The sequence below is a fragment of the Aspergillus brunneoviolaceus genome, assembly GCF_003184695.1.
Source record: "Aspergillus brunneoviolaceus CBS 621.78 unplaced genomic scaffold BO95scaffold_8, whole genome shotgun sequence".
NCBI lineage: Eukaryota > Fungi > Ascomycota > Eurotiomycetes > Eurotiales > Aspergillaceae > Aspergillus > Aspergillus brunneoviolaceus.
Window position 1 is genome coordinate 14926 of NW_020290738.1, and position 26729 is coordinate 41654.

Here is a 26729-nt window from a genome sequence, read left to right on the forward strand (position 1 = left end):
ACACTAGGGTGTAAAGGGTCTAGCGTGCTAACAGGGTCATTTCGGCGTTGGATTGTTCCGGCTCCGCCTGTTTGTTCACAGGCAGCCAGGAACACAGCCTGTGAATGTGTGATGTGTAGCATGCTCGCACAGTGAACCTTCTGTCATACAAGAGCGTACAACAAGAAGGAACCGGGGAGAATGATACTATGACCACTCTAAGGCAGTAGTGGGCAAGAACTTTCCCTCGAAAGCGGGGACGAAGGCCCATCTCATCTCAGGAGCAAATCTTCGCATCCCCAGTCGATGCTCCTGGGCCATCGAGTTGGCTAGCCTGGCATTTCCCCCTGCATACCTATCGGAAAATAGGGCGTTGTGGAAATGCCGCTTGGGAGCAACTGTTGACAGGCAGGTGACGTCGTAATGACCATGACGTGCCGTCCCAGCCCTGTAGGGCTGAGCCGTCCGCCAATAACCCGCATCAATTCCCCCCCCCCACCCAAGCACAAGCAAAACCCAAGCTTTGACCCAACAGCCCTTCTGTTCAACATGAGAGGCCCCTTTTCCCAAATCCGTCCCCACTCGATGACCGGTTTCTGACCCCCCCTGGTTCTCTTCCACGTTGTCGGAAAGCCCGGAAGCAGAGCACGAATAACCCCTCACCAACCTATAAAGAGGGCGACCCTCTCCTCAGCGACAGACCCGATCTTCCCCAGACAATCGCCTCTCGCCCACACTTACAACATGCAATTGCTATCGAGGTCCCCCCAGTCCCTGCTGGCGTTAGTGGCCGTGACCGGCTTGATTGGACACAGCCATGCTGGCCCAGTACCCAACGACGTTTATCAGCAGTTGATGCAGATTCCGGCCTCCTCGCCCTCGACTTTCTTCAACAGCAAAGAGCCCTTCACCCCCGACCACCGTGATCCCTGGGACCATAAGGTAGATGCTATCGGAGAAGATCGAGAGCCCCTTCCCTGGCGGATGGGCGATGGCGCCTCGGTGATGGGACCGCGGAACAAGGACCGCGAGCGCCAGAACCCCGACCTTGTTCGACCCCCAAGCACCGACCATGGCTCGCTGCCCAACATGCGATGGTCATTTTCTGACTCCCACGTGCGAATTGAGGTGCGTGGTTACCAGAAACAAATCACTACCAGAATGTTCAGATAAATGCTGACTCTGGGTAGGAAGGCGGCTGGACGCGCCAAACCACCGTCCGCGAGCTCGGAACCAGCAAGGAGCTCGCCGGCGTGAACATGCGCCTCGACAGCGGAGTCTACAGAGAGCTACACTGGCATCGAGAGGCCGAATGGGCGTACGTCCTCGCGGGCCAGGTGCGCGTGACAGGGATTGACCTCGACGGGAACGCGTTCATCGACGATCTGGAAAAAGGGGATCTGTGGTACTTCCCCTCCGGCCACCCGCACAGTCTGCAGGGCCTCGGGGAGAACGGCACCGAGTTTCTCTTGATCTTCGACGATGGCAATTTCAGTGAGGAGTCGACGTTCCTGCTGACGGACTGGATGGGTGCGTTGACTTTCCACCCCCTTTCCCCATCCCACCTGCGCCCGTTATCCAGACTAATGCAAAGAACCCGATAGCACACACCCCCAAAGCAGTCCTAGCCGAGAACTTCCGCCTCCGCCCGCAACTGTTCAAGAACCTCCCCACGAGCGAGAAATACATCTTCCCGGGCTCGCACCCGGCCTCGATCCCCAAAGAGACCCCGCCCAACTTCAAACCCTCCAAGGAGCGGTTCACCCACAAGATGCTGGCCCAGAAGCCCGAGCGCACCTCGGGCGGCGAGGTGCGCATCACCGACTCGTCCAACTTCCCGATCTCCAAGACGGTGGCCGCGGCGCACCTGACGATCCAGCCGGGGGCCCTCCGCGAGATGCACTGGCACCCCAACGCGGACGAGTGGTCGTACTTCATCCGCGGGCGGGCGCGGGTGACCATCTTCGCCGCGGAGGGCAACGCGCGCACCTTCGACTACGTGGCGGGCGACGTGGGGATCGTGCCCAAGAACATGGGCCACTTCATCGAGAACCTGTCGGACGACGAGGAGGTCGAGGTGCTCGAGATCTTCCGCGCGGATCGGTTCCGCGACTTCTCGCTGTTCCAGTGGATGGGCGAGACGCCGCGGCGGAACGTGGCGGAGCATCTGTTCGCGGAGGATCCCGAGGCGGCCAGGGAGTTTCTGAAGAGTGTGGAGAGCGCGGAGAAGGATCCCATTCGGGATACCAGGGCCTAGAAGAGGGAGGAAGTCATATCATATTTTCTTTTCGAAAGTGACGATAAAGTTGAGCTTATTGTGTGGTGTACTATGAACGTTATGGCTTGTAATCCTTCGGAAGAAATGCAAACACACAAGGCTTAACGGTCAGTAGACCGATATCGGCCGACGTCATCGATCCGAGAAGCGATAAGCTCGTGGCTGAACGATAGGGCATGCATACATCTCGTCTTTGCCTAAATACTGAGATTTTGCTCAGCCCTCTCACATGCGACGGACTCAAACTTCATGACTGGAGTCCAAGCAGGTAAACGAGAATATTTCCCAATCGGACCAAGCCCAAGTGGAGAGAAAGTGTGGCGATGAAATCATTCAGCCCACATTTTGGTGGGGGGAAAAGGCGCGCTAAGCCGGTTGTAGGGCGGATTACGAAGGCTTAGCTTGAGCTGCCCCTCCAATTCAACCTAATTACAGATTAATGTTGGTGCCTTCGACGTCAGCCTCTCGACAGCCCACCTACATATACTTGACTTCTTCCACTGCACTTCCCACTATCTCTTGATCTTCCTCACCGACAAACAAAAGCCTCTTACACATCCTCACAATGTCTCAACCACAACAAAATACCGCCAGCTCGTCCAGCAAAATATGGGACAAAACCAAAGTCTTCGGCAAGAAGACCTTCGACAAGGGCTGGGACGCCCTGGACAAGCTCGGTGGGCCTGTCAACCGTCTCTCCAACAAGCTGGGCGCGGAGGCCTTCTGGCCCATGTCCATCGACAAGGAATGCGACAAGGCCGCCCGTATCTTGCGCAGCTTCTGCAAGGAGGGGGTCTACATCGACGAGAAGGCTGAGAGCGCTCCGCCCGTCAGCGGGCCTGAGGCTTCCAACGACAAGGAGAAGGAGAAGATCGACAAGCCGCGGGGCAAGCAGAAGGTATTGAAGAAGGTCCCCGCAGAGGTCATTCGGGAGGCGAAGGGATTGGCTGTCTTCACTGCGATGCGGTGGGGCTGGGGCTTCAGCGGTGCGGGGGGCAGTGGCATTCTCATCGCCCGCGATCCTCAGACGGGTCAGTGGACCGAGCCCTCGGGGATTCTCTTGCACACTGCTGGTGTGGGCTTCCTGGCCGGCGCGGATATCTACGACTGCGTCATGGTGATCAACACCTACGAGGCGCTGGAGGCCTTCACCAAGCTGCGCGTCACGCTGGGCAGTGAGGTCAGCGTGGCTGCGGGTCCGATTGGCATGGGCGGCGTCGTCGAGAGCGAGGTGCACAAGCGACGCGCGCCGATCTGGACCTACATGAAGTCCAAGGGACTGTACGGGGGCATCCAGATCGACGGATCAATCATTGTGGAACGGTCGGATGAGAATGAGAAATTCTACGGTCGCAGAGTGCCGGTGAAGGACATCCTGGCCGGTCAGGTCCGGTCGAACAACCCCTCCGTGAAGGGGCTGGTGCACACAATTCAGTCCGCGGCCGGTCAGGCCAACTTCGACCAGGCCCCGGCTGGGGTGCAGATTCCGACCGGCCCCAGCCCCAGCGATATCCCGCCGGAGCAACTGGCTCAGAGCGACATGTTCCACGCCCAGGCGCCGGGCGCGCCCCCGCCCGAGGCCGTGCAGCACAACCCGGAGCAGTATCAAGTCCCGCCCAACAGCAACCTCCCTTACAACCAGCCACCACCCAATCAGGGTCAATACCACCCGGAGCAGTATAACCAGGGGCCGCCGAACCCCCACACGGGCTACAACCAGGGCCCGCCCTCGGGTGCGCAATACCCGTCTGAGCAGTACAACCAAGGACCGCCCAACACCCATGCGTCCTACAGTCAAGCACCGCCTGCGAATGCGGAGTATTATTCGGGGCAGCACAATCAAGTACCGCAGAACAAGTACTAAGACAGAAGGGGGATCTGAGAATGTCAACAAGCAGTTTCCATGGTCTTTCTGACCGATTTTACGTCACTTTATGTACATAGTATTGACAGCACGCGGCCATGATAGCGTCTATTCTTTTTTTAAATGTTCCCTTTGATTCAAGGGCAGGAATTGAATATGAGATTGTGACAGTCCTTGATTGTTCTCTTAAATACTAGCTTTGCGATGTAGATAGGTGCCATAGTTTGATCTGTGTCTTGAGGACCTTTTGTTCCAGAATGCGACCATATAGGCTTCTGGGCCTCTCCAAGATATGCAAATAATAACATTCACTTTATCTAGCACACCCATTCCAGGCTAAAGTTCTTCTGGATCCCAGCTTATCTTGCGCGCAGCTATTCTTTCCATAGCCCTCATCGTGATCCATGAAGGCACTATAGACTCTCAAACAAAACAGACATTCCTCAAAATAATCCCCAGGCACCAGCCCAACACCCACCAATCCCTACATCTACCCCCGAGAAGTCAAAGCATCACGAAACTCCACAGATAAGGCCGTCCCCACTCCCGTGTGTTACTCACTACGCGGCAGCACCAACTCGCCCCCTCTCGTCCAATCACCATACCAGCAGCGTCGAGAGGTCAAAAGCATCACGAAAATCCACATATAAGGCTAACGCGTTGCTTGGGACGCGTCGCCAGGGATCTGAGACACCACCCACCCAATCACAGTGCCTGGCCTGTCGAGATGTCGAAGTATCACGAAAATCCACTTGTAGGGCTGTCTCCGCTGGCAGTGTTACTTGGGACGTGTTAGCGCGACGAGGGCCAATCGCAGTGTCTGGTCTGTCGAGATGTCAACTGATCACAGAAATCCACTTATAGGGCTGGACGTGTTGGACGTGTTGCTTGGGACGCGAGGGGATTTTCGGTGCCATGTGGGATGCGTTCATGCTGGGGATTGGATCTTATCTGATGGACAAGGGAGTGTCTTGGATGGTCCCGATAAGGAGGGTTTGCTGTGCGGACTCGATGGTAGGTGGCTGGTTTTAGGTGCTAGGAGGGGAGTTGGTGTGACACATACAGGTTGCAATCCTAAATATCTTACAGTGGACTTGACTCTCTTCTAGAACAAGCTTATGACTGCCGTGTCGAGGGATCCCGTTCAGAACAAGCTCGACATTCTCAACGAGTCATCACACACATACAAACATAGTAACACACCGACCAGACAAACGGCAACACACAACCTCCAAGACCAAGACGGCACCTCCTCCTCCCCAAACGCTGGCCCATCTTGCGCGACCGACCGAGACACCTGATCCCCACCACAGGGCCCTTTCTCCAAGCCTTGAATTTCGCCAGCAACCCCCACAAGAAGCGCCTTGACACAACAAGCCGCAGAGAGCGCCGCATATGGCTGCCACCGCTTCTCTTTGTGGCTATCGGCATAGTCACACACCCCTTTCACCACCACAACGGAAGAAGGGAGATACAACTCCACCCCGGCGCCTTCCATCTCGAACCCAATAACCGCCTGCTCCGCCGCAAACCGGTCTCTATCCTCGCCGGACCGCATCACCAAGTCGGTGCATCCGACATCCCCGCAGAATATACGCGGGCGGGGTACTGTGCCAGAAGGAATCACATCCGAACGCCATCGGATCTTCGATTCTCCCCCCCAGCGCTCGCAATCCAGATCCTCACAGGAAAGGTGGACCGTATCGATACAGCCCGGACCATCAGTGCGACTGGACCTGCTGCACAGATCGCACGGCATCGAGTCCGGATGCCGGTGCCGGTAGCGCGCCGGGAAGAGCCGGTCGCGGTCTGCTCCAGGGTAGTGGTATTTCGGTTCGCCGGACGAGCGCTGCGCGGCTTGCAGGTAGCGGGCGAGGGTTTGCTGCACCGGTGGAAGGTCGCGCGCGGGGTTGAGGGTCTGAGGAGAGAAGTCGTTAGGGCCTAGCGAACGCTTTGCTTCTTGGTCGAGAAAACCTGTATCCATGAACTTGGGGAAGGGTCTTCGAACCAGTTCGTCTGACACCGCGTCCGCTTGACGCGGAACGCCTTCGCTGATCAGAACATCTCCCAGGAAGACATCGGTTCCATCTGGCAGTCGCGGGATGGCGCCACAGATACCGACCACGAGGGCCAGGCGGACCTTGGGGAACTGCCGTCTCAGATAGCCCGAGCCGATCGTGGCATTCAGGGTCCCTAGACCGGGCAATTGGACCAGAACAACGGGCTGCGGGCCTATGCGTCCCAGGGTATAGAAATTGGGGTCGTCGGGTGGTTTGGCACATAGATTTTCATCGTTAGGGGCCTCGTACGTCTCGTCCAGAACAATTCGTACGGCATCTGCTTCGACGGGTAGGGCGCAGATGATGGCAATCTGGAACTGGTCGCGGGTTGGAAGATGATATACAGGGGGCATGACTTCGAAAGCAGAGATGCCGTCGCTCTGAAAAATTGGCTAGCAGAGCCAGGCATGGCAGCTACAACATATCGGTTCTCTTACCCATATTCTTTACGTTGCCTAGGAGAAGGGATTGGGAACTTAAGCGCCGAGGCTACGCCTGACTATCATCATAAAGCTGTTGGTTTGCTTAGCGCTGAGGTGAGAGGGTGGCTTATAGGGGCGCTTGCGGCTTCTTTGCCCTCCAATAGATCGACGAAACCTTTTGAACTTTGTGCAAACCCGCAGGACTTGGGAAACACATTTCGCGAGAAACTTCGATTCTTCTCTGATGATATCTACAGTGAGAACCCGGCGTCTATCACAATATTCTGCCCTGTGATCGAGGAACTCATCACCAAGAAGCGGACTTGATCTGCCACATCCTGTGATGGAGTTAGTGACCCCTCTATCTCTAAGGACTCCGACACAAACCTCCGGGGTAGCGAATCGCTTAAGCGCGTTCTTCTCCTGAACCGACCGAAGCTTCTCCTCCGAAAACTGACGGCCCCAATCCTGACACTTTCAGCCAACATTCCCATATCTTGAGGGAAAAAAGGTCTTACCGTCAAAAGCACCCCCGGCGCGACAGAATTCACGCGAATGCTCGGTGCCGCAATCACCGCCAGACTGCGCACGAGATGAATCAACGCCGCCTTGGTCACGGCATAAGGCTGACGAAAATCAGCATCCGTCCTTAACCCTCAACCCGCGTTCATCAAAGGTAGAAAGGCAGACGTACCAAACTACTCCCACTGGGCTTCACCCCGGCCACCGACGCGGTCGCGACAAAGCAACCCCCCACGGCATCCAGATACGGGCGCGCCGCATGAAACAGCCAAAAATGGCTCTTCACATTGACCTGGAAGCATCGATCCCAGTCCGTCTCCTGATCCGCCGCATCCAGATCCATGAAGTCCGTCATCCGGGTCCAGCCCGCGTTCGAGACGACGACGTCCAGCCGCCCGAAGGCGCGCACCGTCTCCGCCACCACGCGCGTGATCTCCTCCCGACGCGCCATGTCGCCCTGCAGCGCGATGAAGCTCGGCGCAGCGGAGTCCTGTGGTAATGGCGAGAGGGTTGTGAGCTCCGCGACCAGCGCATTTGCGGCCGTGTGGTCGGAGTGGAAGTTGATCGCCACGCGGAGGTGGGCATCGCGGGCGAGGGCGCGCGCGACCGCGGCCCCGACGCCGCGGGATCCGGCGGTTATGAGGGCTACTTTTGGGGTGGTCATTGGAGCTATCAGAAGATTAAAGTGATGGATTCGGGTGGGATTGGAGGAGGGGGTTGTGGTTGGGTTTTGAACGGGGGGGAACTATCCGAAAAAGGGGGGCTGGTCTTTTCGGCTCCACATCGGAAGTGATTTAAGGTATGTACTGCGCATCCCCTCAACTTAAGTTTGTCCACTTCAATTCCGGCTACAAATATGCAGTATTCGGACAGAAGGCCGACTTCATTGTTTGTTTGAGTAGATTTCGGGATGATAGGATACTTCGGACTTTGTTCCGAAGCCGTTGAGGGCCGCGGGTGGTGGCGAGGGGTATAAAGATGTGGTATCCAGCACAACAGTGTTACTGAAATTGGCTTTCAAGCAGAGCACACTCCTCAAAAGCAGACTATATCATGGGTTATACATATCTCAAAGAACGGGCGCCGCAGAGCACAAAGTCGACAGCTCCGTCCGTTGACGTCTCGGCCATCGTCAAGGGGGTGATCGACGACATCCGAGAGAACGGCGACGCGGCTGTCCGCAAGTACTCGGAGAAGTTCGACAAATGGTCGCCTACGTCTTATCGATTGTCCTCGCAGGATATCCAGGCGATCATGGCGGACGTCCCGGAGCAGACCATTGCAGACATCAAGGAGGTGCAGGCCAATGTGCGGCGGTTCGCCGAGGCGCAGCGCAAGTCGATCCAGGATTTTGAGATCGAGACGCAGCCGGTACTACCTCTCCGTTGCTCATTGAGTTGTGTATGCTAATCGTGTACTGTACAGGGAGTGTTTCTAGGCCAGAAGAACATCCCCATCCAGACCGTTGGCGCGTAAGTCTCCTGGCGTGTGCGACATAACCACATCGCTCTAACATGCTGGCATCGACTGCAGATACATCCCCGGCGGCCGATATCCCCTGCTTGCATCCGCACACATGACAATCCTGACGGCCAAGGTGGCCGGAGTCAAGCGAGTGATCGGCTGCACGCCCCCGATCAACGGCAAGATCCCAAGCAGCACGGTGGCAGCCATGCACCTCGCCGGCGCCGACGAGATCTACATCCTGGGCGGGGTGCAAGCGGTGGCCGCCATGGCCATCGGCACCGAGACCATCCCCAAGGTGGACTTCCTCGCGGGGCCGGGCAACGCCTTCGTCGCTGAGGCCAAGCGCCAGCTGTTCGGCGAGATCGGCATCGACCTCTTCGCGGGGCCGACGGAGATCCTGATCGTGACCGACGAGACGGCGGACCCGTTCACCGTGGCGACCGACATCCTGTCGCAGGCGGAACACGGGCCCGACTCGCCGTGCGTGATCCTGACCACCTCCGAGAAAGTGGCCCGGACGGCGATCGCCTACATCACCCAGATCCTGAAAGAGCTCCCCACGGCGGCGCTGGCGGGCGTCTCGTGGGAGCACTGGGGCGAGGCGATCGTGGCGGATACGATGGACGAGGCCTGGCAGATGGCGGATGAGATCGCCAGTGAGCACGTGCAGATCTTCACGAGGAATCCGCGCGATGCGCTGGAGAAGATGACGGCGTATGGCGCGCTGTTCTTGGGCGAGCGGACCTGCGTGTCGTATGGTGATAAGGTGAGTGCTCGAGGTCTGCGTTGAGGACGTCGCAGGGATGACGGGAGACTAAATTATGGCTCTTAGTGTATCGGAACCAACCACGTACTCCCTACGAGAAAGGCGGCTCGCTACACTGGAGGTCTCTGGGTTGGGAAGTTCTTGCGGACCATTACCTACCAGGAGGTCACGTCGGATGAAGCCAGTGGACAGCTTGGTAAACTCTGTGGTCGCGCAGCAAGGGCGGAGTTTTTCGAGGGACACGCCCGGTCCGGGGACCTACGAGCTCATCTGCATCTGAAAGAAGAGTTCAAGTGGATTGAGCAGGGGCATGAGGGCGTGTCTGATGGAACAGGAGAGGGTTGTCGGGACTGTGCAGTGTAGTCATTCTGGGGTTAAGGCAAGCTGCATCCGCGTTTGAGATGAAATGGTCATGAGACACCAGAGCAAACCTCGCACTCGTTATCAGTGATAGACGCGTACTGTCAACAAGAATCGTTGCCTTGATCCTAGTCAGCTCCACCATAAACCGCTTGCAAGTTGACGTCTCGCCTGATAAGCCTATCTCCATCCCGCAGGAGCAATGGCAACGGCAACATGTACCTACCGAACAGTAGATCGGATTGGCTTTTCTGTGCAAAGGCCAGAGAGCATCTGACTCAGCGGCCTGAATCTGAGTCAGCGGCATGTGGATTGAGTCCAGTCTCCCAATCGGATAGCGCATTTCACGGCCTTGAAGCTATACGATGCAGCACGCTAGACTGGTTTCGACCATCTCAGCGCCAAGCATTGGCCAAGACGCAGATTGCGTGGGCTTGGCTGAGAATCAAGGGATGATCCTGGCTTAAATTGCACTTCATCGCCACAGAGATTAAAGTGCCTGTTCATGGACTGCGCGTCCCAAGGGAAGGGAATTCCTGGTGGTTGACGTGGGAGCCGATTGTGAAAAAGGCAGGGATCGACTGCATCTTATCTCAATCTTTCACGCTAAACTGTGTCGGCTGTAGCCGGGTTCCAGGTCAGATCTTGGATTGAGCTAATGACTGATGGATTCACCTCCTGTCCAATTTTAGCCAGCCATGTATGAGGCTTAGATGCATACGATCTTCGTGAGGACTGTGTCCTTCAAGACCATGCCAAAAGTATCATTGATACTGTCCAGTCAGCAGTTCATCTCCCTTCGGAAGTCCATGGCCCTAGTTCCTAATTCTCCATTGCTCACGCCTGCGGTGAAGGTTCTCGAAATCGTTATCCAAACCGAACTAATATCGATCTCTAACCGCCGTCGCAAAGCCCTATGGGGATGTGTTCGCATTAGCGCCTTTTCCTTGCTGTCAGGGTCGAGTTTCTTCAGCGGCGTTCTGGCCTGTCGGCTCGGGACGCGCGTCTTTCGCTACCAGCCCTAGCGCCAAGACCTGTCCGCCGCGTCCCATGCGGAGACTTTGACCAACTCGGACAAAGTCCAACTGTCAATAGATTGAGGTCTTCGTATAGAATAATCCGATGTGAGTATGTGCATCGAGACTAGTCAAAGCGATCATCTTGAGTATATGTGGTGGTTGAGACTCATACCGGTGTGCAGAGATCTTCCAGCAGATCGGTCGGCCACTCGGGAATACTCCGGCACAAGTGCTGTCACTAGAGCTGCTATACATCTCTAGCTACAGTGAGGAACCGACCTCGTTCGCATTCCATAGAATCACTTTAGTATAGTCTCGGAGGTGACGAGTCGATTGACCTCCGTCTCCCGATGGTACCGACGACTGCGGGCCCTGTCCACGCGGGACTTTGATCAGTGGACCTCATCACTCACCCACAGACGATGCCGAATATAGGCACTGTACCTTGAGAATCATGATTCACTCCCCACAGGGCGCTGTCAAGTGTTCCCGTCACAGACACGAAAGTATGTGTATCGGTGGGATACGAAGGACCTCGAGGGAGGACTGTATAAAGACCAGCCAGGAGCCAGAACCGCTGGCATTCTTCTCCCCGCAGACCACTCTCCCCTCGTTTTCTTTCTTAGCCTTTCTCTTCTTCTCTTCTTCACATTCAATCATTGACTGTCACTCGTTGAATCTATCTTTTCAAGCTTACTTCAAAATGAAGTATTCACTTCTCACCACCGCACTGGCTCTGGCAGCCAGTGCCACCGCCGCCGCCGTCCCCGCGTCGGCGCAGAAGCGCGAGTCCACGACGGACTACATCCCCTCCTACTTCACCGACGGCTGCACCAAGGAGAAGATGACCATCCGCAAGGAATGGCGGCACCTGACCACCCAGGAGCAGAGTCACTTCCTTGACGCCCTGCAGTGCCTGATGGACAAGCCGGCGCAGTCCGGCCTCAGCGCGACCACCAGCCGGTTCAGCGACCTGCAGGCGCTGCACCGCGGGATGACCAACACCGCGTACGCGGACATCATCCACCACGTGGGCCAGTTCCTCCCCTGGCACCGATACTATATGCACATCTACGAGACCCTCCTCCGCGACGAGTGCGGCTACACCGGTTCGATTCCGTACGCTGCCCCCATACCCTCGATACCCTCAACATCCCCTGGTAAAACACGACGCTAACATGACCCACCCCAAAGCTACTGGAACGAACAACTCGACGCCGACAGCGGCAACATGTTCCAGTCCACAATGTGGGGCGCCGACGCCTTCGGAGGCAACGGCACTGGATCGGGCTCCTGCGTGACCGACGGCCGCTTCGCCAACATGACCCTGCACATCGGGCCCGGCGATGAGGACACGGACTACTGCCTGCGACGCGCGTGGGACAACGAGGCCGCCATCGCCAACGCCAACAGCACCGCGCTGAACGCGTGTAACGCGTACACCACCTACTCGCCGTGGTGGGACTGCGTCTCCAACATCCCGCACAAGGGAGTCCATACGAATATCGGCGGTGTGGTATGTTTTTTGCCCTGTTACCCCCATTGCTGTGCATTCCATTCGAGAGTGAGGATTCCTGCTAATAGGGAGTGTAGATGGCCGACATCAAGTCCTCCCCCGGCGACCCGGTCTTCTTCATGCACCACGCCTACATCGACAAGGTGTGGTGGGCGTGGCAGAAGGCGGACCCCGTCAACCGCATGTACGACATCAGCGGGCCGACGCTGAACCACACAGCCAACGTCGAGCCGGCTGGCGGGTGGCAGAATGCGACGCTGCATTACGCGCTGTCCTCGTTTGAGATCAAGCCTAATGTCACGATCGGCACGGTCATGAACACCCAGGGTGGTTATCTGTGCTATGGCTATGATTAGGGGGGCGGTAGCTTTCGCTTTCTAGCCTGACGTTTGGCATTGTGGGCTACACTCGGACCATGTTGTGGATAGTATTTACTTTCGACTTTTCGATAGAGTTATAGATGAGAGTTTTGTGATTGTTGCGTGTGCATGATGTACATTTCCCAGTACCGAATCTTCAGTCCCCAATCGTGGCTCGTATAGTCTGATCATGTTACTCAACTGCCCCGGCCCATTCTACAGATCCTGCATCGCATGGCTAAGCCTCTGTCTCGAATGCAGGGCTATTCCTGAGATATTGCTGCAACGGTCACGTACCGGATTTCATATCGACAGACCACTGTCATGATACTATAGGTGCCCAGCCACGCCCTATCGCGCGATGCGGGCGGCGGCATCATAATGCCAAGACTGGCGGGAAAGACTTCATGCCTTCGAGTCTTCAAAAATGAAGATGTGCGGGGTAGCTTGCTGCTATGTTCGATGCTTGAAATCATGTTCCGAGTGGAGTGTTCAATGACGGGCTTAATCTCATTACAGATGATATTGATCTTGTGCTGAGTCCTGACAGTTTTCGATCACGGCTCTGGTCGCTGCAAACAAGAGTCATATATATATCAAGATACATAGTACAGTATGTATAAATGCACCGACATATATCATACATATCTATACACATACGGCTCACTCATTCCTTCCGCGTGTACGATGTAGCTTACGATCACGAAAGTGCTGCTTCTGATTCAGTACCAGCAGTCCCGCCTACGCATCCACCAGATACTTCCAGGTATATTCCGTATTGCGATGCTATTCGAATCACCAGAGCCATAATGTAAAGCGGTCCACTTGGTTGTTTTGGTTGAGCGTGATCAAGAACCTATGGAAGAACGCTTCGCTACAGGTGACGTATTCTTACCTCGCGCACCGCGAGGACGCAATCTGGAGTCATGGATCTAAGACTCCTGCTGTGCGGCTTTCGGATGAGAATCCGAGCCCCAGAGCACCTCTCTACACCTTCCACTCCTTTTTGCAGGTTATGACCGGCTGATTCAGGTGTATAAACACATCTCGATTAAATTACTATCAACCTCAGAAGAGAAAATGTCTAAGTACAAGACGAGTCAAGACAAATCCCGCCTCCACTCCTTCCCGCCATTGCCTATCTCCTTCGCATAAAGTCTCGAAGGCCGGGGCTTTGAACGGAGTCAATGATCGCTGCCTTAAGCCGAGGCGGTTCCCAGAATGCCGACAGCCTGTTGGGGGTTAAGTCAGTACGGATGCGATCTTACTCTCTGCACGGAGGGCTCGCGGAGCTATGGGCGGTTGCACTTACGGCGGTGAGGTCGTTGGCGACGTCGTTGAGAGCAGTCACGTCGACGTTCTTGACGATGTCGTCGTTGTTCAGGATACCATCGTGGGCGACGCTGATAGGAAGGGTCTGGGTCTGCTCAACGTTCTGGCTGTTGTCCTGGGGGTTGTTCGAGTTGACGTTGGAGGTGACGTCGGTGCTGGAGCCGGGGGCAGTGGGCGCGGCGACGGCGAAGGCGGCAAAAAGGCCCATGAGGAGAACGGTAGGCTGCATCTTGAAAGTGGTGGAGAGAATTGAAGCGTAAGCTTGAAAGTGGGCTTGGTTTGGTAGTTGGAGTAGGCTGGAGAGAGTGAGAGATGCTGTTGGGATGATTGAGAGAGGTTGGCCCGGTGGTCGGGGGATTTATATACCTTTTTTTCAGGTCTTCATATCTCGCACAATCGACTCATATCCAGTGAGCACCGTTCACCATTCACTCGTTTAGGAGATTCAGGGGTTGATGTGATCGATTCGATTGATGGTGTTGCGTTAATTGCAGGTCAGGGTCCATGCAGGACGGCTCAATCGTCGCAGGCGAGGTGGATGGTGCCTGTTGATCGAAATGAGGAGCCGACAATCAGACTTCAATGAAAAGGTAATGTTAGTCGAGAATATTGCCTCTCCTGCAGTAAACCGATAGATGCCTGCCGCTCGTCGCTCACATGCCAGATTGGTGCAAATAAAATGACTGGGCGGCTGATAGGTCACATGCGGCCGAACTGTAGGCCAGGGGCTCGCAGGTCTCGAGAGGCCTCGAACCGTGCTTTGCATAGGGGGTTCTCTTGGCTTTGAGGGATGGTTCGGTTGAGGACTGGGGTCGAGCAGCCTTGATCAATAAATGGAGTTGTACCCTTGCATCATGCAGAATCCCGCCGTGTTAAGCTTATTCGGGGTTGAACGAACTCATCTGTGGAACCATATCATATTCCGCCGCTCTTTTGGTCCAACCATTTCTCCCCTGGCTGGAATTACACTCCCGGGTTAGCTACAACACCACTTGCCTACCGGTAGAATCTTACTCGGTGAATGAGGCCCTGATGTAGATAAACTCGGCTTGGGTAATTATGTCCAAGTATGAGAAATGTTTGTATGATTTTGGTCCTCCGAACAGAATAATTCATTCAAACACTTGTCGACCCCGTAGGAATTTTAAGTTAATCTCTTAAAATGCAAGTTCGCTGGCTGGGATGGTAGTATTGTCTCATGCCCTTCGACTGCTCCTACAGGCCACTGTCTCTGCAAGAGCAAGTATGCAATATTGACTCGAGACTTCGGCTATTGGTGGCTACGCATATCGTATTCCCAACAATGTCGAACTAGTTGTTGTGATGCCAAGACTCTATTCTGAAGTCCACACTCCACTCCCACTCCCACCGAAAGATTTTTACTGGGTACAAGCAGACACTCCGCCTGAGGCATTTCGAAACAGCATTGTTCTGATGTTTGTCGGAAAAAAGCTGTGTTGTCGCCAATTTAGGCCTCCTTTGATATCTCCATTCCTCGATGGTCTAACGGTCATGATTTCCGCTTGTCAATCCCTTCCGGGAACAAGCGCGGGAGACCTGGGTTCGACTCCCAGTCGGGGAGATTCTTTTTGCTTTCTTCCCTTCGCTCCCCGTAAAAGGAGGTATGCTTTTTGCCAAGCCGTCCCTACAGTAAAAATATCCAACTTCCATGCAATTGGGCGCAAACACCATACAGATCACACCGATGTACATCCCCAGCCCCATAATGACCTTCAGGTCGTTGCCGCTCGGATGCTGCTGTGTCACATCCATACCCTGGTTTCCCCTATTCACCAAGTTCACTTCCCCCCTCCCTAATCCTTCTCTTTTGCTTGTTCTCGGACATGAGAGAGTTGCCTTCATCGGCCAAACATCTCTTCGGCATGTCAGCAGTCGGTCAGAGAAGCAATAGGTAGACACACAAAGCTGATTCAACTGCGATAAATCCATAGCATCAAGCTTCACCGTCAAGCGCTAACAGAAAGTGGCTACATCGAGAGTTGCACGGTTCCTGAAATGCAGCATCTGGGACGACGAACGATGTGTAACCTTCCGTACGCTAGTTATTGCCGTGGTAGCCCGCATCTCATGGCCACCAAGACCAAGAAAAAATGCTTGGCTTCACATCTGAGCTCTTTCCCAAGAGGTTCTAGCTATTTAGCCAAGTTAAGGCGATGTTGTGCTTGTGTACCCTTCGCTCTGGCATTCTCAGCGGCTGTGCTTGGGTTCTTGGATGGGCTCTTAGAACGCGTGGCGCCTGTGCTCCAGCTGATCAGTCACCACCCAAAGCTTTTGGATCGTCAAGCCGTGAAGCCTCGGATGACATCTTCCGCACGGACGATTGCAAGGCACGATCGGAAGGACAGACAGACAGCTTTGAATGATGCACACTCTGCTCTCATCGACTGTTACTTGCCCCGCGCTCGCGAGGTCAGATCAGAGGATAACTGGACGAGGAAATTAACCCCACCAGTTAATGAGAGGCTGACTGCACCTAGTCGACGGGCTGAACGTCCAGGAACCATGTAATCCTACCCCTCTAATCACGCTTGTGAATGAGCGCTTGCGGAACTGTCGCCGGCTTACACGCCGTCAGCTCGGGCTAGCCCGCCGGATACGAGAAGTGGCTCGCTTTCTTTGTTCTCATGACTGCCAGTGAATGGTTTCCAAAAAAGCGCCAGCTTACATCACTTAAAAATGGCTCTTCTCGCAGTAGGGGCCAGCAGAGCTGTCTCGTACAGCAGCTAAGGAGATCAGCTTTCATCAACCTGAACCACTCCCTCCTCCCTCGCAACCATCACCCTTCCGCTACCGCACCATCATCAACACCATCATCACATCTCTGCTATCATCATGACCCCAACCCTCTCCGCAGGCAACCCCTCAGTCTGGTACCGTCCCGACTACGGCGCCCGCCTCAAGCCCTCGACACGATTCGTCTACAACAGCTGGAGCGAGATCCCGGACGAGGAACTCCCCTCCCACCTCCACAACATCGTACGCGACTCTCCCTTTCTCCTCCCAACCACCATACCTTACCTTCCACCCCCACCAACCAAACTGACCATCAAAGCGCAACCGCGCCTGGCCGCTAGGCAACTACCCCTGCATAGGGATGTGGATCTTCCTCCTGCCAGGACTAGCCGGCTTCCCCGAATTCGAGACCCTCGTCGCGCGCGCGCGCCGCTTACCGGACGAATCATCCGTAATCCTCGACCTCGGCACAGGACTAGGCCAGGACCTCCGCCTGCTGGCTGCCCACGGCGTCCCGACCACGCGCATGGTTGCCCTCGACCGCGAGCCCCGCCTCTGGCAGCTGGGGTACGAGCTGTTCCGCGACGAGGATCGCATGCAGGCGCGGTTCATCGAGGGGGACTTCCACAGCATGCCGGACGCGGCGCTGGCCCCCGTGCAAGGGAACGTCGATCTGGTGATCGCGGCGCAGTTCCTGCATCTGTTCAGCCGGGCGGGCCAGCGGGCGGCCTGTCGGCGGATCGTCGCGCTCTCGAGGCCCGGCACCACGGTCGTCGGGTTTCAGCAGGGGCGGCGGAGGCCCGTCGAGTATGTTCGGCCGTGGGGGGTGACGTTCTATCAGAATCGCGAGTCTTTCGTGAAGATGTGGGAGGCGGTGCAGGCGGAGACGGGGACACGGTGGGAGGTGGTGGTTCGGGAGGTCGAGTTGGAGGAGTGGGGGATGGAGGAGGAGGATGTCGCGTGGATGGAGGGGGTGAGGGTGGGGATTGAGTTTGTGATTACTCGGGTGGCGTAGGGGTTGACTTTGAGATGCCGTGTGCTGGGCTGGGCTGGGTCGAAGATTTTTCGGTGTGGTGTAGTTGGATAGAGGGGTGCTGAATATTGGTATGATTAATGAGGTACGATTTTTATGAGACTTGTCGGGTTTGGAGGGTGGTATTATGGTGCTGGGATGTATCGGCTGCAACGTACGGACTGTGATGCTCCTTCCTCCTTTTTCTGACTAGGGGTTGCTTGTCACATCTTCATGTCTGGCTAATCACCTTGGTGGCTTGTCTACAATCAACAGACTCGGTGATCTTCCTCTGGGGCATGAAGAGATCTGACCAGGCTCGCTTTTGAGGTATTCGTAATTCGCAGAAGAATGCATGTAGGTCGAAGATGTTTGAAGCAATACAATTGTTGATCACTATGAATGTGTTGTGGCCGAGACACAGGATAGTTCTCAAAACACCGCCATCTCGACACACTCTGGCATCTCCAATAGACCTCAATGCTGAAGAAATCCTCACCATGTCTACCCCAGACTGGCGTTAACCATCGGAGCGATACCATTCTCTATCGCCTCAGAAGACCGCCAGTCCGACCAGGTGTGATCAAGGAGTCCTAAGAATCATTAGCTTGAGCGAGTCAGCATTGCAACGCGGAACAACTCACCCCATGTCTCGTCATAATCCTGAGTTCCTTCCCGGATGTAGTAGCTACCCGCCAGAACCCAGACCATCCACCCTGCGTGCACACTTGGGATCCACTCCGCGAGGCACGAAGCATACACCCCGGTGTACGTGGTATCGTCCTGCGCGTAGCCGAACTCGGTCAGGACGACGGGCAAGACATTCTTGATACTCGAGTCGTCCGTCTCCAGCGCATTGAAGCCGTCGCTCAGCAAGCTCGACGACAGACTGCTGCAGCTCGAAGCCGAAGAGTCGTAGTTGTGCAGCTCGAGGACGATTTTGTCCGCGAAATCGAAGTCCGTCTTCAGGAAGACGGTGCCGCTCCCCAGATCAGATGCGGTGGGGATCGGCGACAGGGTCACGTCGAAGTTGAGGCCCGAGAAGAATATTAGAAGATCCGGATTGGCGCTGTGCACCTGCTTCGCGTTCTCCACCATGTTGGTGTACCAGTCCTCCCAGTTGTAGGAGGTGCTGGTCAGGGTTGCGTTGTCGGCCGGAGTGCGGAGCTCGTTCCGCATGCCTATGCTCTTGACCGCTGGAAGTGATTTGACCTGTGCTTCTTGTCAGCGAGGATGAGGTTGTACATCAATCTTCGAAGGGACCTACGTGGGTTGCCATGTAGGTCCATGCACGATGCCAATTTGCAACGTTGAAGTAGGTGTCCCCGAACCAAGCGTTGCCGTCGGTAGTGCTGCAGCACCACATGGCCTTGGAGATGTGGTTGTCAAGGTGCACATAAATACCTTGCTTGTAGCATTCATTGGCCACAGCATCGTAGACCTTCGGTTATTAGTATCCAGTGCTGCAGTAGGTCGGGCCGTTGCTCACCTGCAACCTAGTAGTTTCGTCATTAAATTGAGGATTATTGCTGATGATGTCGTTGTACACAGCTGTTCCATTTGTCTCTCCCAGGGCATTGATTAGAGAAGTCTTGATCGGAACATCTGCGCCGTTGTCATAGATGTCGTCGATCATCTCAATGGCGAAGGTCAGGCGGATGACGTTCATGCCCAGACTCTTTATCTTGCTGACGATGTATTCGATAGACTGGTACTGCAGCCCTTCCGGCAACATGGCCTCAGCTGCACCAGGCCAGTTCACCCCGGCGTAGGTAACATTGTTGCCGTCGGAATCAACAATCCATCGCCCGGAAGTAGAGAGAGGCTCAGATGAGATTGCATTGGCGACCAGGGGTCCTGCAGCAAAAAGTAGACCGAGCACTCTTGGCAGATACATCCTGACGGTGCTTGTACGATAGAGAAAAGAATCGGGAGGAGTCTGTGGGCGCCGCAGAGAACTATCGCCTTTTATCATGAGCTTTCTCGCCCCGACGCTCATACGATTGGCCCGCATACACCCATGTCAATAAAGGTCGCATGATTGACCCATTTTCACCCATGCTCCGGTCTTGCTGATGTTTCCATATTGTCCGGGTGTTGTCGAGTGCTATTCGTGGACAACCTGATTGTGCCTGTCGTCAAGCGGGGAAATAGACTGCCTGGCGCATCATGTAGTCATTGATCCCCGCATTGTAAATCACCGAAATACGTGACATTCGTGCCCTGAGGGCAAGAATAGCCCACACAGCTGCTTCCCATGCACGTGCTCCCAAGGTTCCTGAAGTGAATAGCCTAGGTTAACATCAACTCAGAGAATAGTCAAGGACGTCCAGGAACCATATCGGATAATTTTGGAGGATGATGTCATGGTGTTCTTCAGCATCTCTGCAAGTCCTTCTGCCCATGCTTGTTGATTAGCTGATGTAACCCTGCAGCAACTCCCCGTCCCCGCATGAAGAAAACGCACCAATGGGTTGAATGGTGCAATTAGCCGATGCTTACCCCGCTTTGCGACCAGAGCTTCTCCTGGGCATCCCGATTGTCCGTGGTCGCCGTGCTCGCATGCTGAGGCCGATCATAAGTCCTTTGGGATAATTCGGCCGTGGAGCAATTAGGATCATAAGAAACTTGAATTATTATAAGCAGGATCACCCTCTCGATGGCCAAGTCGCCAAGTCTAGAAGTGGTTCAAGCTTCAGCCAGAGGAGGATAAAAGTAACAGCATATTGTGTTTGGAGAGATGGGAGATGGGAGATGAGCGATGAAGAGTCGGGGGAAGTGAAAAGGGGCAGTGTGACCTGTTTGTCTGATGTGTCTGATTTGTCTACAATGCAAACATCACCTCTGCTTTGACATTGTTTCAACACTGCAAAGGCTTCACCTTCTTACTCCTCACATCATCTGTTATGACATGGTGCATCGCTTGGGCATCTTGAATCGACGATTTCGTTGAAGTTCAGACGTCGACATGAAGCTAGAGCAAGAAGTTATTCTTTGCGCGGGACTTCTGGTAAAGTTAAAACTTCCATTTCATAAATATGCATTCACTAAGCAAAACTGACCGATTCCAAGATCAAAAGGAAGTGAGCCTTGCCAATCTGGCTAATGAGCGACCGTGTCTTACTGTTTCGCAGCTTATCGGATCTCACAACATCACAACAATGCATCTTCATCTCTGGTGGTTCGATCTTTCGATCCACGAAGCATCCGCTTTCTTCTGTGCAGCTCATCCCGCACTCGCAACGATAGACATGGTCTGCAATCATACCAGCCATGCAGCTAATTTACAGCTTGCCCAATAATGCAGCTCTTATCGTGTTCCCGCCTTGTGGCAGTCGGTTTTCCGATCATACTCCGGTGGCAACAGCGAATGACACCGGCCCCGGAAGCTTAGCTGCAGATAACAAACCCGCTAACCGAGGCTAGAAACGTCAACAGTCCAATCGTCCTCTGCAACGGCCAGATAAGCGGCATGACCCCAATAGACGTTTGCCCAGGATCACGCAAGGATGCTTGGATGCCACCGCTTCTGCGTTTGTTCATCAAGGCACCAAGAGCCTATCCGACACCACCACCAACCAATCAAGAAGCCCATCGAGGTTCGTCTGTCGGCGGTGTGGGCTTTCATGTCGCAATCAAATCTCGCATGGTACCTACTTACCATGCTTGCAAGGGGTCCACTGCTCATGAGGGGCTTTTGCCATGTTATTTAAAGTCGCGTTGAACGGCTCGATTTCGGCCAGCTCGTTCCCAGAGCGCGCTGACCAGACTTCACGATGCTTGTTCGCCAGCTTACGGTGGCTCTGGCCCTCGCGGCTTTCGCCAATGCTCTTCCCGCAACAGTCAAGCATGTCCTGCATGAAAAGCGCGACCGACACTCTTCGGACTGGGTCAAGAGGGCCCGCGTCGACAGCCATGCTGTCCTGCCTATGCGCATTGGGCTGGCCCAGAGCAATCTGGAGAAGGGGTACGATTACCTCATGGAAGTCTCCCATCCGGAGTCTGCTCGGTATGGCCAGTACTGGACAGCGGATCAGGTTCATGACATGTTCAGTCCCTCCGAAGAAGCCGTCGAGGCAGTGAGAGAATGGCTTGCCTCTGCTGGCATTGATCTTTCTCGAGTTGTGCACTCCGACAACAAGGGCTGGCTGGCCTTTGATGCTTACGCACACGAAGCCGAGAACCTCTTGAAGACTAAATTCCATGAGCACGAGAGCGCCAGCAGTGCGAGTATCAGAGTCGGATGTGACAGGTGTGAATGGCGCTTGTGAGAGGCATACCATTAGCTAATCTGTCTCTAGTTACCATGTCCCCGAACACATCCAGCACCACATCGATTACATCACACCCGGGGTCAAGCTCACTCCGGTGGTCAAGAAAAGCAAGAAGGTCAAGCGCGCGTCGCAGCTCGGTCATGCTTCCAACGTGAAGGCTGTCACTGGCGATGAAATCATCTCCAGCAAAGCCAAACTGCTGCCGACTGAGCTGCAAGGCTGCGGATCCAACATGACCCCCACGTGCATCAAGGCCTTGTACCAGATCCCCGATGCGACGAAGGCGACAAAGGGCAACACCCTGGGGCTGTATGAGCAGGGCGACTACTTTGCCAAGGCCGACCTCGATCTCTTCTACAAAGCCTATGCTCCTTGGGTTCCCCAGGGCACGTATCCTATCCCAGCGCTCATCGACGGAGCCAACTACTCTGTGCCGACTGACAGCTCCTTGAACACCGGTGAATCGAACATTGACATTGACATGGCGTAAGTAAAATGCGATGATTCAGGATGCACGGAACTAAGACAATCTATAGCTACGCCTTGATCTACCCACAGCAAGTCACCCTGTATCAAGTCGACGACCAGTACTACGAGCCGCGTGAAGTCGCGACTACCAACCTGTTCAACACGTTCTTGGATGCTTTGGATGGCGTATGTCTGACCCTGCCCCTCTCGCGGCTCTAGCTAACTCTTCCAGTCCTACTGCACCTACAGCGCATACGGGGAGAAAGGCAATGACCCGGACATCGACCCCGTCTATCCTGACCCCAACGCTGGCGGATACAAAGGTATGTTCCTGGTGCCGTATTCCAACAGCAAGGAAGCCTAACAGTACCACAGGCAAGCTGCAATGCGGCGTCTACAAGCCCACGAACGTCATCTCGGCATCCTACGGCCAAGCCGAGAAAGACCTCCCGGTCGCATACACCAAGCGCCAATGCAACGAGTTCCTGAAGCTCGGCCTGCAAGGGCACTCGATCCTCTTCGCCTCCGGCGACTACGGGGTGGCCTCCTTCGCCGGGGACGGCGGCAACGCGAACGGGTGCCTGGGCCCGGACGCGAAGATCTTCAACCCGCAGTACCCGTCCAACTGCCCGTACGTGACCTCGGTGGGCGGCACGATGCTCTACGCGGACCAGACCTACGAGGACGCGGAGAGCGTGATGCACGTGAACCTGGGCGGCACGGCCAGCAACTTCAGCTCCTCGGGCGGCTTCTCCAACTACTTCCCGCAGCCCGAGTACCAGAAGAAGGCGGTCGCGACGTACTTCAAGCGCGCCAACCTGACCTACCCGTACTACTCGGAGCTGGAGGTCGACCTCAACACGACCAAGGGCCTGTACAACCGCATCGGGCGCGCGTACCCCGACGTCGCGGCCAACGGCGCCAATTTCCGCGCCTACATGGGCGAGGAGCTGTACCATTTCTACGGGGCGAGCTTGGCGTCGCCACTTTTTGCCTCCGTGCTGACGCTGGTGAGTTCTAGACCCATGAGAGACCCGCAATGCTAATTAGGGGGGGATGGGGAGGAAATGGCCACCGATGTTCCAGCCCCGAACAGAGCTAATTTTTTTGTATTTCCTAGATCAATGAGGAGCGTCTCGCGGTCGGAAAGGGCCCCGTGGGCTTCATCAACCCCGTTCTCTATGAGCACCCGGAAGCCCTGAATGATATCACCAACGGCACCAACGCCGGATGCGGTACCTACGGCTTTAGCGCTATCCCCGGGTAAGTCCAGCCCACAAGCACTCTATCGGACACAGATCACGAGAGTTTACTAATACTGTAACCGCCACAGATGGGATCCCACTACGGGGTTGGGCACGCCCAACTACCCCAAGCTGAAGAAGCTGTTCCTGTCTCTCCCGTAGAGATCGAAGTCGCAGCCACAACTTCATGACTGAACAAACAAAGCTCAATCGAGCACACGAGCTTACAAACCGCCAATTGCTATTGCTCCCCTCGCATGTCTCGTATTCCAGAAACCTTCCCTAGGCAGAAAACAAATGTCTCAGCCCCGTCCCATGGTCTGATCGGAGCGAGTGGCACTTCTATCGATCCTTCCACCCAGAAAACCCCCAAAGTCAATGTACATAAGCTATTGAACTTAATGCACGAGCAAGAAGGGTCTTGACTCTTGAGTCTCCTGACATGACTAGCGAGCAAGTGCCACCGCGCACTCATGTCGCCCACGTGGCATGTGTAGGGATCGAAGATCCGCTGGTGTCTAGCTTTAGTCAGTGTGGTAGGTGGTCCAGGCACCTGTGAGCAACAGAAAGCATGACGATGAAAAGTTTGTGCTTTCGAACAAGAAGCCCCGGGGCGAGACCTAGGATTCGACTCGAAGTCTGGATACAAGAAAACCTCGCCGCGAAACCAGCCTGCAATTTGATATAACTGCACCCCCTATTCTCAACGATTTTCCAAGGAACCAAAGAAAACTGTTGGAATATGGGATCCGACCCAAGAAGACAGATAAGATACCCGAGCGGACCATGGCAGATGCAAAAGGGACCAAGGAGCGGATACGGGAAGCCCCGGACCAGTTAACACCACCAAGCGTCCGTCCTCGTACCGAACCCTCACACCAAAGCAAGGATGAAGAACACGGCCGAGGGTTAGAGCTCCTGGAGAAGAGAGCTTCTTTCAACACGCCACAAACCACTGCCTGTAGGTCAGGCCAGAGCAGAACGAACAAACTGCGTCGTATCGAGGCCGCACTGCACACAACATTGTAGGCTTGAGTCATGGCGCCACAAACGACACAAATCTCAAACTCTGGGTCTGGTCCAGCATCAGACCGAGTCATCCGCCAAGGCTCTCGAACTCCCCCCCCCAGCGATGCTTGACTCGGGGTTGAATCCAGCTAACTTACTCGCCTCGAGGCGCCTCAACAGAACCCAGTGCTACCTCTCGAGTCATCAGTCAGCTCCTTGCCTCCAGATTCAGATTCAAATTCAGAATCAGAATTGGGGCCAGGATCCAAAACCAACCGAACTTGGATCCTCCCGAGTCGTCATCTCCCATATCGATGGTGAGACAGTCCAAAATCTCCAGGTTTTACCTCCACATCGACCTAAATTTTGGGCAAGGCGAATGGACCTGGCCGGCTTCGGAGTGGAAAAGTGCTTCCGCTTAGGTAAGTATGTACATTTTTGTGTATATCCAGTACCCGGTACGTTGTTATGACCGGCGCCCGCGGGTATTTCCGCTCAGTAGCATGCTACATTAAAAAAAAAAGAATGAATGAAAAAAAAAAAAAAAAAAACGTGCAGACTGCAGGGTTTCCGGCCTGGGCATAAGGTTTGTTAGCGCTCGGGCGTAGAACCCGGTTTTGTTCGAAGAGCCGAAAAGCCTGGTTCTCAAAAGTTGGGGAACCGAAGAAGTCTGCACGAAAGGTGTTTTCGACTCTGACTTTGTAGTCTAGGACTCTAGGTGCATCTTGTGTGGGCGGACGGGCAGGCTATTTCGTGTTTGAGGTTGGTTTGAGGAAGAGGAGTTTGGTAGCGAGCTTCCGTGTTGTTTGAGGTTGGAAGATCAGGGGCTCGACTGTGAGTGATTGCATATGTAAGGACTTTGGGAGTAGGATTCGCTTGTAGGTTTAGTTGGGGCATTGAAACTCTTTTGTTAAGCTCGTTACCTGTTCCTTGCATGCACCTCCATAGTTCTTTGTCCAAAAAAAAAAGCACGTTTTGCCCGGTCCCAGAGCCATGGATTGAGGTGGGTATGTGTCTCTTCTGCTTGACGAGGGTCTGGCATGCAGAGCCCATGTGTGATGTGTGTGTGCACATTTTTAGAGTTCTTCGCTCAGATTTTGCTGGCGGCAGGACCCGGATGTAGCCGGATGGTAAAGTTAAATTGTTTACTCGTGCGCAAGCAATCCTCATGCAACCAGTGCATCGGGTCAAGGGTTACAAACCGACACAAGGGATACGGTTCGCTTTTTGAGTCGCATCGTGTTTCCGTCTCAAGGAGCGAGGCAGTAAGGATAGAGTACCCGGCTGCCCTGATTATGGGGATCGATCGTATTTGATCACTTCAGATATTCAGATCGGCATCGCGCGGGATTGCCTGACCCTCCCCCCACGCCAAGACTTTCACCGGGCAATGGAAATTTGGGCGGATTGATACGAATGGCACCAAACCATCAGCGCCTCACAAAGTATGATCTGCTTTGGCCTAGAGGTAGTCTGGCGTCGAGAGCACGCCGGATCGTGGATATGGCGCTGCACCAACGAAGTTAAGCCCTGCGATATACTTTCGACTAGGACGCAAATGTGCTCTGGTCCGTGGAGGACTCGACCCGATTTTGTGAGTACACTGAGTTCAGCGGACTGTTGGGAAGACTCAGAGAAGAAGAACACAATGCGAGGTGAAGAAAGCATGAGGAGTCACGATAGACTCGAGGCTGAATCAAACACCAGCCGCCGGCGGCTCAGACCGGAAATTAATGCCTGAGGCTGGGTAATAAAGCCCTTCCTTCCCGTCACAATCGAGCTGAAAATAGGCATGGAAGTAGTCCTCCATATCAATCAGTAGGGGGGGGGGTGGCGAACAGGGCTGGGCTAAGATGGGCTCAATCGGACTCTGCGGAAGTGCTGCGCATCGGTTAATTAAATACACAGAGCAGACCAGACAGCTGAGGAGCACCTGAAGGGCCAAATTTAGCTCTGGGCCGATCAGCTCCAGAAGGGGATCGATCTCACACGAGGTACCGCGGTCAATGCTGCCGTTGCCGCACT

At 54.8% G+C, this 26729-nt stretch overlaps 11 protein-coding genes and 1 non-coding gene across 12 annotated transcripts; 7 read left to right on the forward strand and 5 right to left on the reverse strand.

The window, feature by feature from the left end:
• The first annotated feature begins 132 nt into the window (after positions 1–132).
• Positions 133–2339, forward strand: BO95DRAFT_470862 (Bicupin, oxalate decarboxylase/oxidase). Its single transcript, XM_025589540.1, has 4 exons — positions 133–429; positions 751–1107; positions 1170–1509; positions 1584–2339. The coding sequence occupies exons 1-4, from the start codon at positions 403–405 to the stop codon at positions 2234–2236; spliced, it is 1377 nt and encodes a 458-aa protein (XP_025446043.1). The 5' UTR covers positions 133–402; the 3' UTR covers positions 2237–2339.
• Positions 2340–2719: 380 nt separating this feature from the next.
• Positions 2720–4338, forward strand: BO95DRAFT_439177 (DUF500 and UBA/TS-N domain protein). The gene has a single exon (XM_025585673.1). It carries the CDS (start codon positions 2823–2825, stop codon positions 4119–4121), a length of 1299 nt encoding a protein of 432 aa, XP_025446044.1. The 5' UTR covers positions 2720–2822; the 3' UTR covers positions 4122–4338.
• Positions 4339–4717: 379 nt separating this feature from the next.
• On the reverse strand, positions 4718–6534 carry BO95DRAFT_506538 (purine and uridine phosphorylase; the record flags this gene model as incomplete). Its single annotated transcript, XM_025591193.1, has 2 exons — positions 4718–4840; positions 5476–6534. The coding sequence occupies 2 exons, from the start codon at positions 6532–6534 to the stop codon at positions 4718–4720; spliced, it is 1182 nt and encodes a 393-aa protein (XP_025446045.1).
• Positions 6535–6854: 320 nt separating this feature from the next.
• BO95DRAFT_405749 (SDR family NAD(P)-dependent oxidoreductase) lies at positions 6855–7789 on the reverse strand (the record flags this gene model as incomplete). Its single annotated transcript, XM_025584015.1, has 4 exons — positions 6855–6941; positions 6991–7071; positions 7122–7229; positions 7298–7789. 4 exons carry the CDS (start codon positions 7787–7789, stop codon positions 6855–6857), a joined length of 768 nt encoding a protein of 255 aa, XP_025446046.1.
• Positions 7790–8178: 389 nt separating this feature from the next.
• BO95DRAFT_506542 (histidinol dehydrogenase family protein) lies at positions 8179–10265 on the forward strand (the record flags this gene model as incomplete). The annotated part of the gene is made up of 5 exons (XM_025591194.1): positions 8179–8496; positions 8551–8597; positions 8659–9358; positions 9425–9676; positions 10248–10265. 5 exons carry the CDS (start codon positions 8179–8181, stop codon positions 10263–10265), a joined length of 1335 nt encoding a protein of 444 aa, XP_025446047.1.
• Positions 10266–11440: 1175 nt separating this feature from the next.
• On the forward strand, positions 11441–12609 carry BO95DRAFT_506543 (tyrosinase family protein; the record flags this gene model as incomplete). The annotated part of the gene is made up of 3 exons (XM_025591195.1): positions 11441–11856; positions 11932–12253; positions 12331–12609. 3 exons carry the CDS (start codon positions 11441–11443, stop codon positions 12607–12609), a joined length of 1017 nt encoding a protein of 338 aa, XP_025446048.1.
• Positions 12610–13658: 1049 nt separating this feature from the next.
• Positions 13659–14256, reverse strand: BO95DRAFT_511350 (uncharacterized protein). Its single transcript, XM_025591428.1, has 2 exons — positions 13925–14256; positions 13659–13844 (listed from the first exon to the last, which is right to left on the reverse strand). Exons 1-2 carry the CDS (start codon positions 14171–14173, stop codon positions 13812–13814), a joined length of 282 nt encoding a protein of 93 aa, XP_025446049.1. The 5' UTR covers positions 14174–14256; the 3' UTR covers positions 13659–13811.
• A 1180-nt stretch (positions 14257–15436) lies between these two features.
• BO95DRAFT_t49 lies at positions 15437–15526 on the forward strand. The gene has a single exon. It is a non-coding gene; the product is annotated as a tRNA-Asp (tRNA).
• Positions 15527–16797: 1271 nt separating this feature from the next.
• Positions 16798–18024, forward strand: BO95DRAFT_506544 (class I SAM-dependent methyltransferase; the record flags this gene model as incomplete). Its single annotated transcript, XM_025591196.1, has 2 exons — positions 16798–16941; positions 17018–18024. The coding sequence occupies 2 exons, from the start codon at positions 16798–16800 to the stop codon at positions 17711–17713; spliced, it is 840 nt and encodes a 279-aa protein (XP_025446050.1). The 3' UTR covers positions 17714–18024.
• A 100-nt stretch (positions 18025–18124) lies between these two features.
• On the reverse strand, positions 18125–19611 carry BO95DRAFT_381337 (cellulase family protein). Its single transcript, XM_025583364.1, has 4 exons — positions 19200–19611; positions 18978–19151; positions 18355–18922; positions 18125–18303 (listed from the first exon to the last, which is right to left on the reverse strand). Exons 1-4 carry the CDS (start codon positions 19605–19607, stop codon positions 18215–18217), a joined length of 1239 nt encoding a protein of 412 aa, XP_025446051.1. The 5' UTR covers positions 19608–19611; the 3' UTR covers positions 18125–18214.
• Positions 19612–21486: 1875 nt separating this feature from the next.
• Positions 21487–24110, forward strand: BO95DRAFT_405756 (S53 family peptidase; the record flags this gene model as incomplete). The annotated part of the gene is made up of 7 exons (XM_025584016.1): positions 21487–21962; positions 22012–22470; positions 22521–22638; positions 22685–22775; positions 22828–23462; positions 23573–23715; positions 23786–24110. 7 exons carry the CDS (start codon positions 21487–21489, stop codon positions 23856–23858), a joined length of 1995 nt encoding a protein of 664 aa, XP_025446052.1. The 3' UTR covers positions 23859–24110.
• On the reverse strand, positions 24102–24963 carry BO95DRAFT_268387 (uncharacterized protein). Its single transcript, XM_025581566.1, has one exon. It carries the CDS (start codon positions 24794–24796, stop codon positions 24317–24319), a length of 480 nt encoding a protein of 159 aa, XP_025446053.1. The 5' UTR covers positions 24797–24963; the 3' UTR covers positions 24102–24316.
• Positions 24964–26729: the final 1766 nt, after the last annotated feature.

Coding starts and splice junctions, on each gene's coding strand:
- BO95DRAFT_470862 (XM_025589540.1), top strand. CDS start 403: ATGACCATGACGTGCCGTCCCAGCCCT. Junction 1,108..1,169: donor ACTCCCACGTGCGAATTGAG/GTGCGTGGTTAC, acceptor GACTCTGGGTAG/GAAGGCGGCTGGACGCGCCA. Junction 1,510..1,583: donor CCTGCTGACGGACTGGATGG/GTGCGTTGACTT, acceptor AGAACCCGATAG/CACACACCCCCAAAGCAGTC.
- BO95DRAFT_439177 (XM_025585673.1), top strand. CDS start 2,823: ATGTCTCAACCACAACAAAATACCGCCAGCTCGTCCAGCAAAATATGG.
- BO95DRAFT_511350 (XM_025591428.1), bottom strand. CDS start 14,173: ATGCAGCCTACCGTTCTCCTCATGGGCCTTTTTGCCGCCTTCGCCGTC. Junction 13,845..13,924: donor TCGCCAACGACCTCACCGCC/GTAAGTGCAACC, acceptor AACCCCCAACAG/GCTGTCGGCATTCTGGGAAC.
- BO95DRAFT_381337 (XM_025583364.1), bottom strand. CDS start 19,607: ATGTATCTGCCAAGAGTGCTCGGTCTACTTTTTGCTGCAGGACCCCTG. Junction 19,152..19,199: donor ACGAAACTACTAGGTTGCAG/GTGAGCAACGGC, acceptor TAATAACCGAAG/GTCTACGATGCTGTGGCCAA. Junction 18,923..18,977: donor GGACCTACATGGCAACCCAC/GTAGGTCCCTTC, acceptor CAAGAAGCACAG/GTCAAATCACTTCCAGCGGT.
- BO95DRAFT_268387 (XM_025581566.1), bottom strand. CDS start 24,796: ATGACTCGGTCTGATGCTGGACCAGACCCAGAGTTTGAGATTTGTGTC.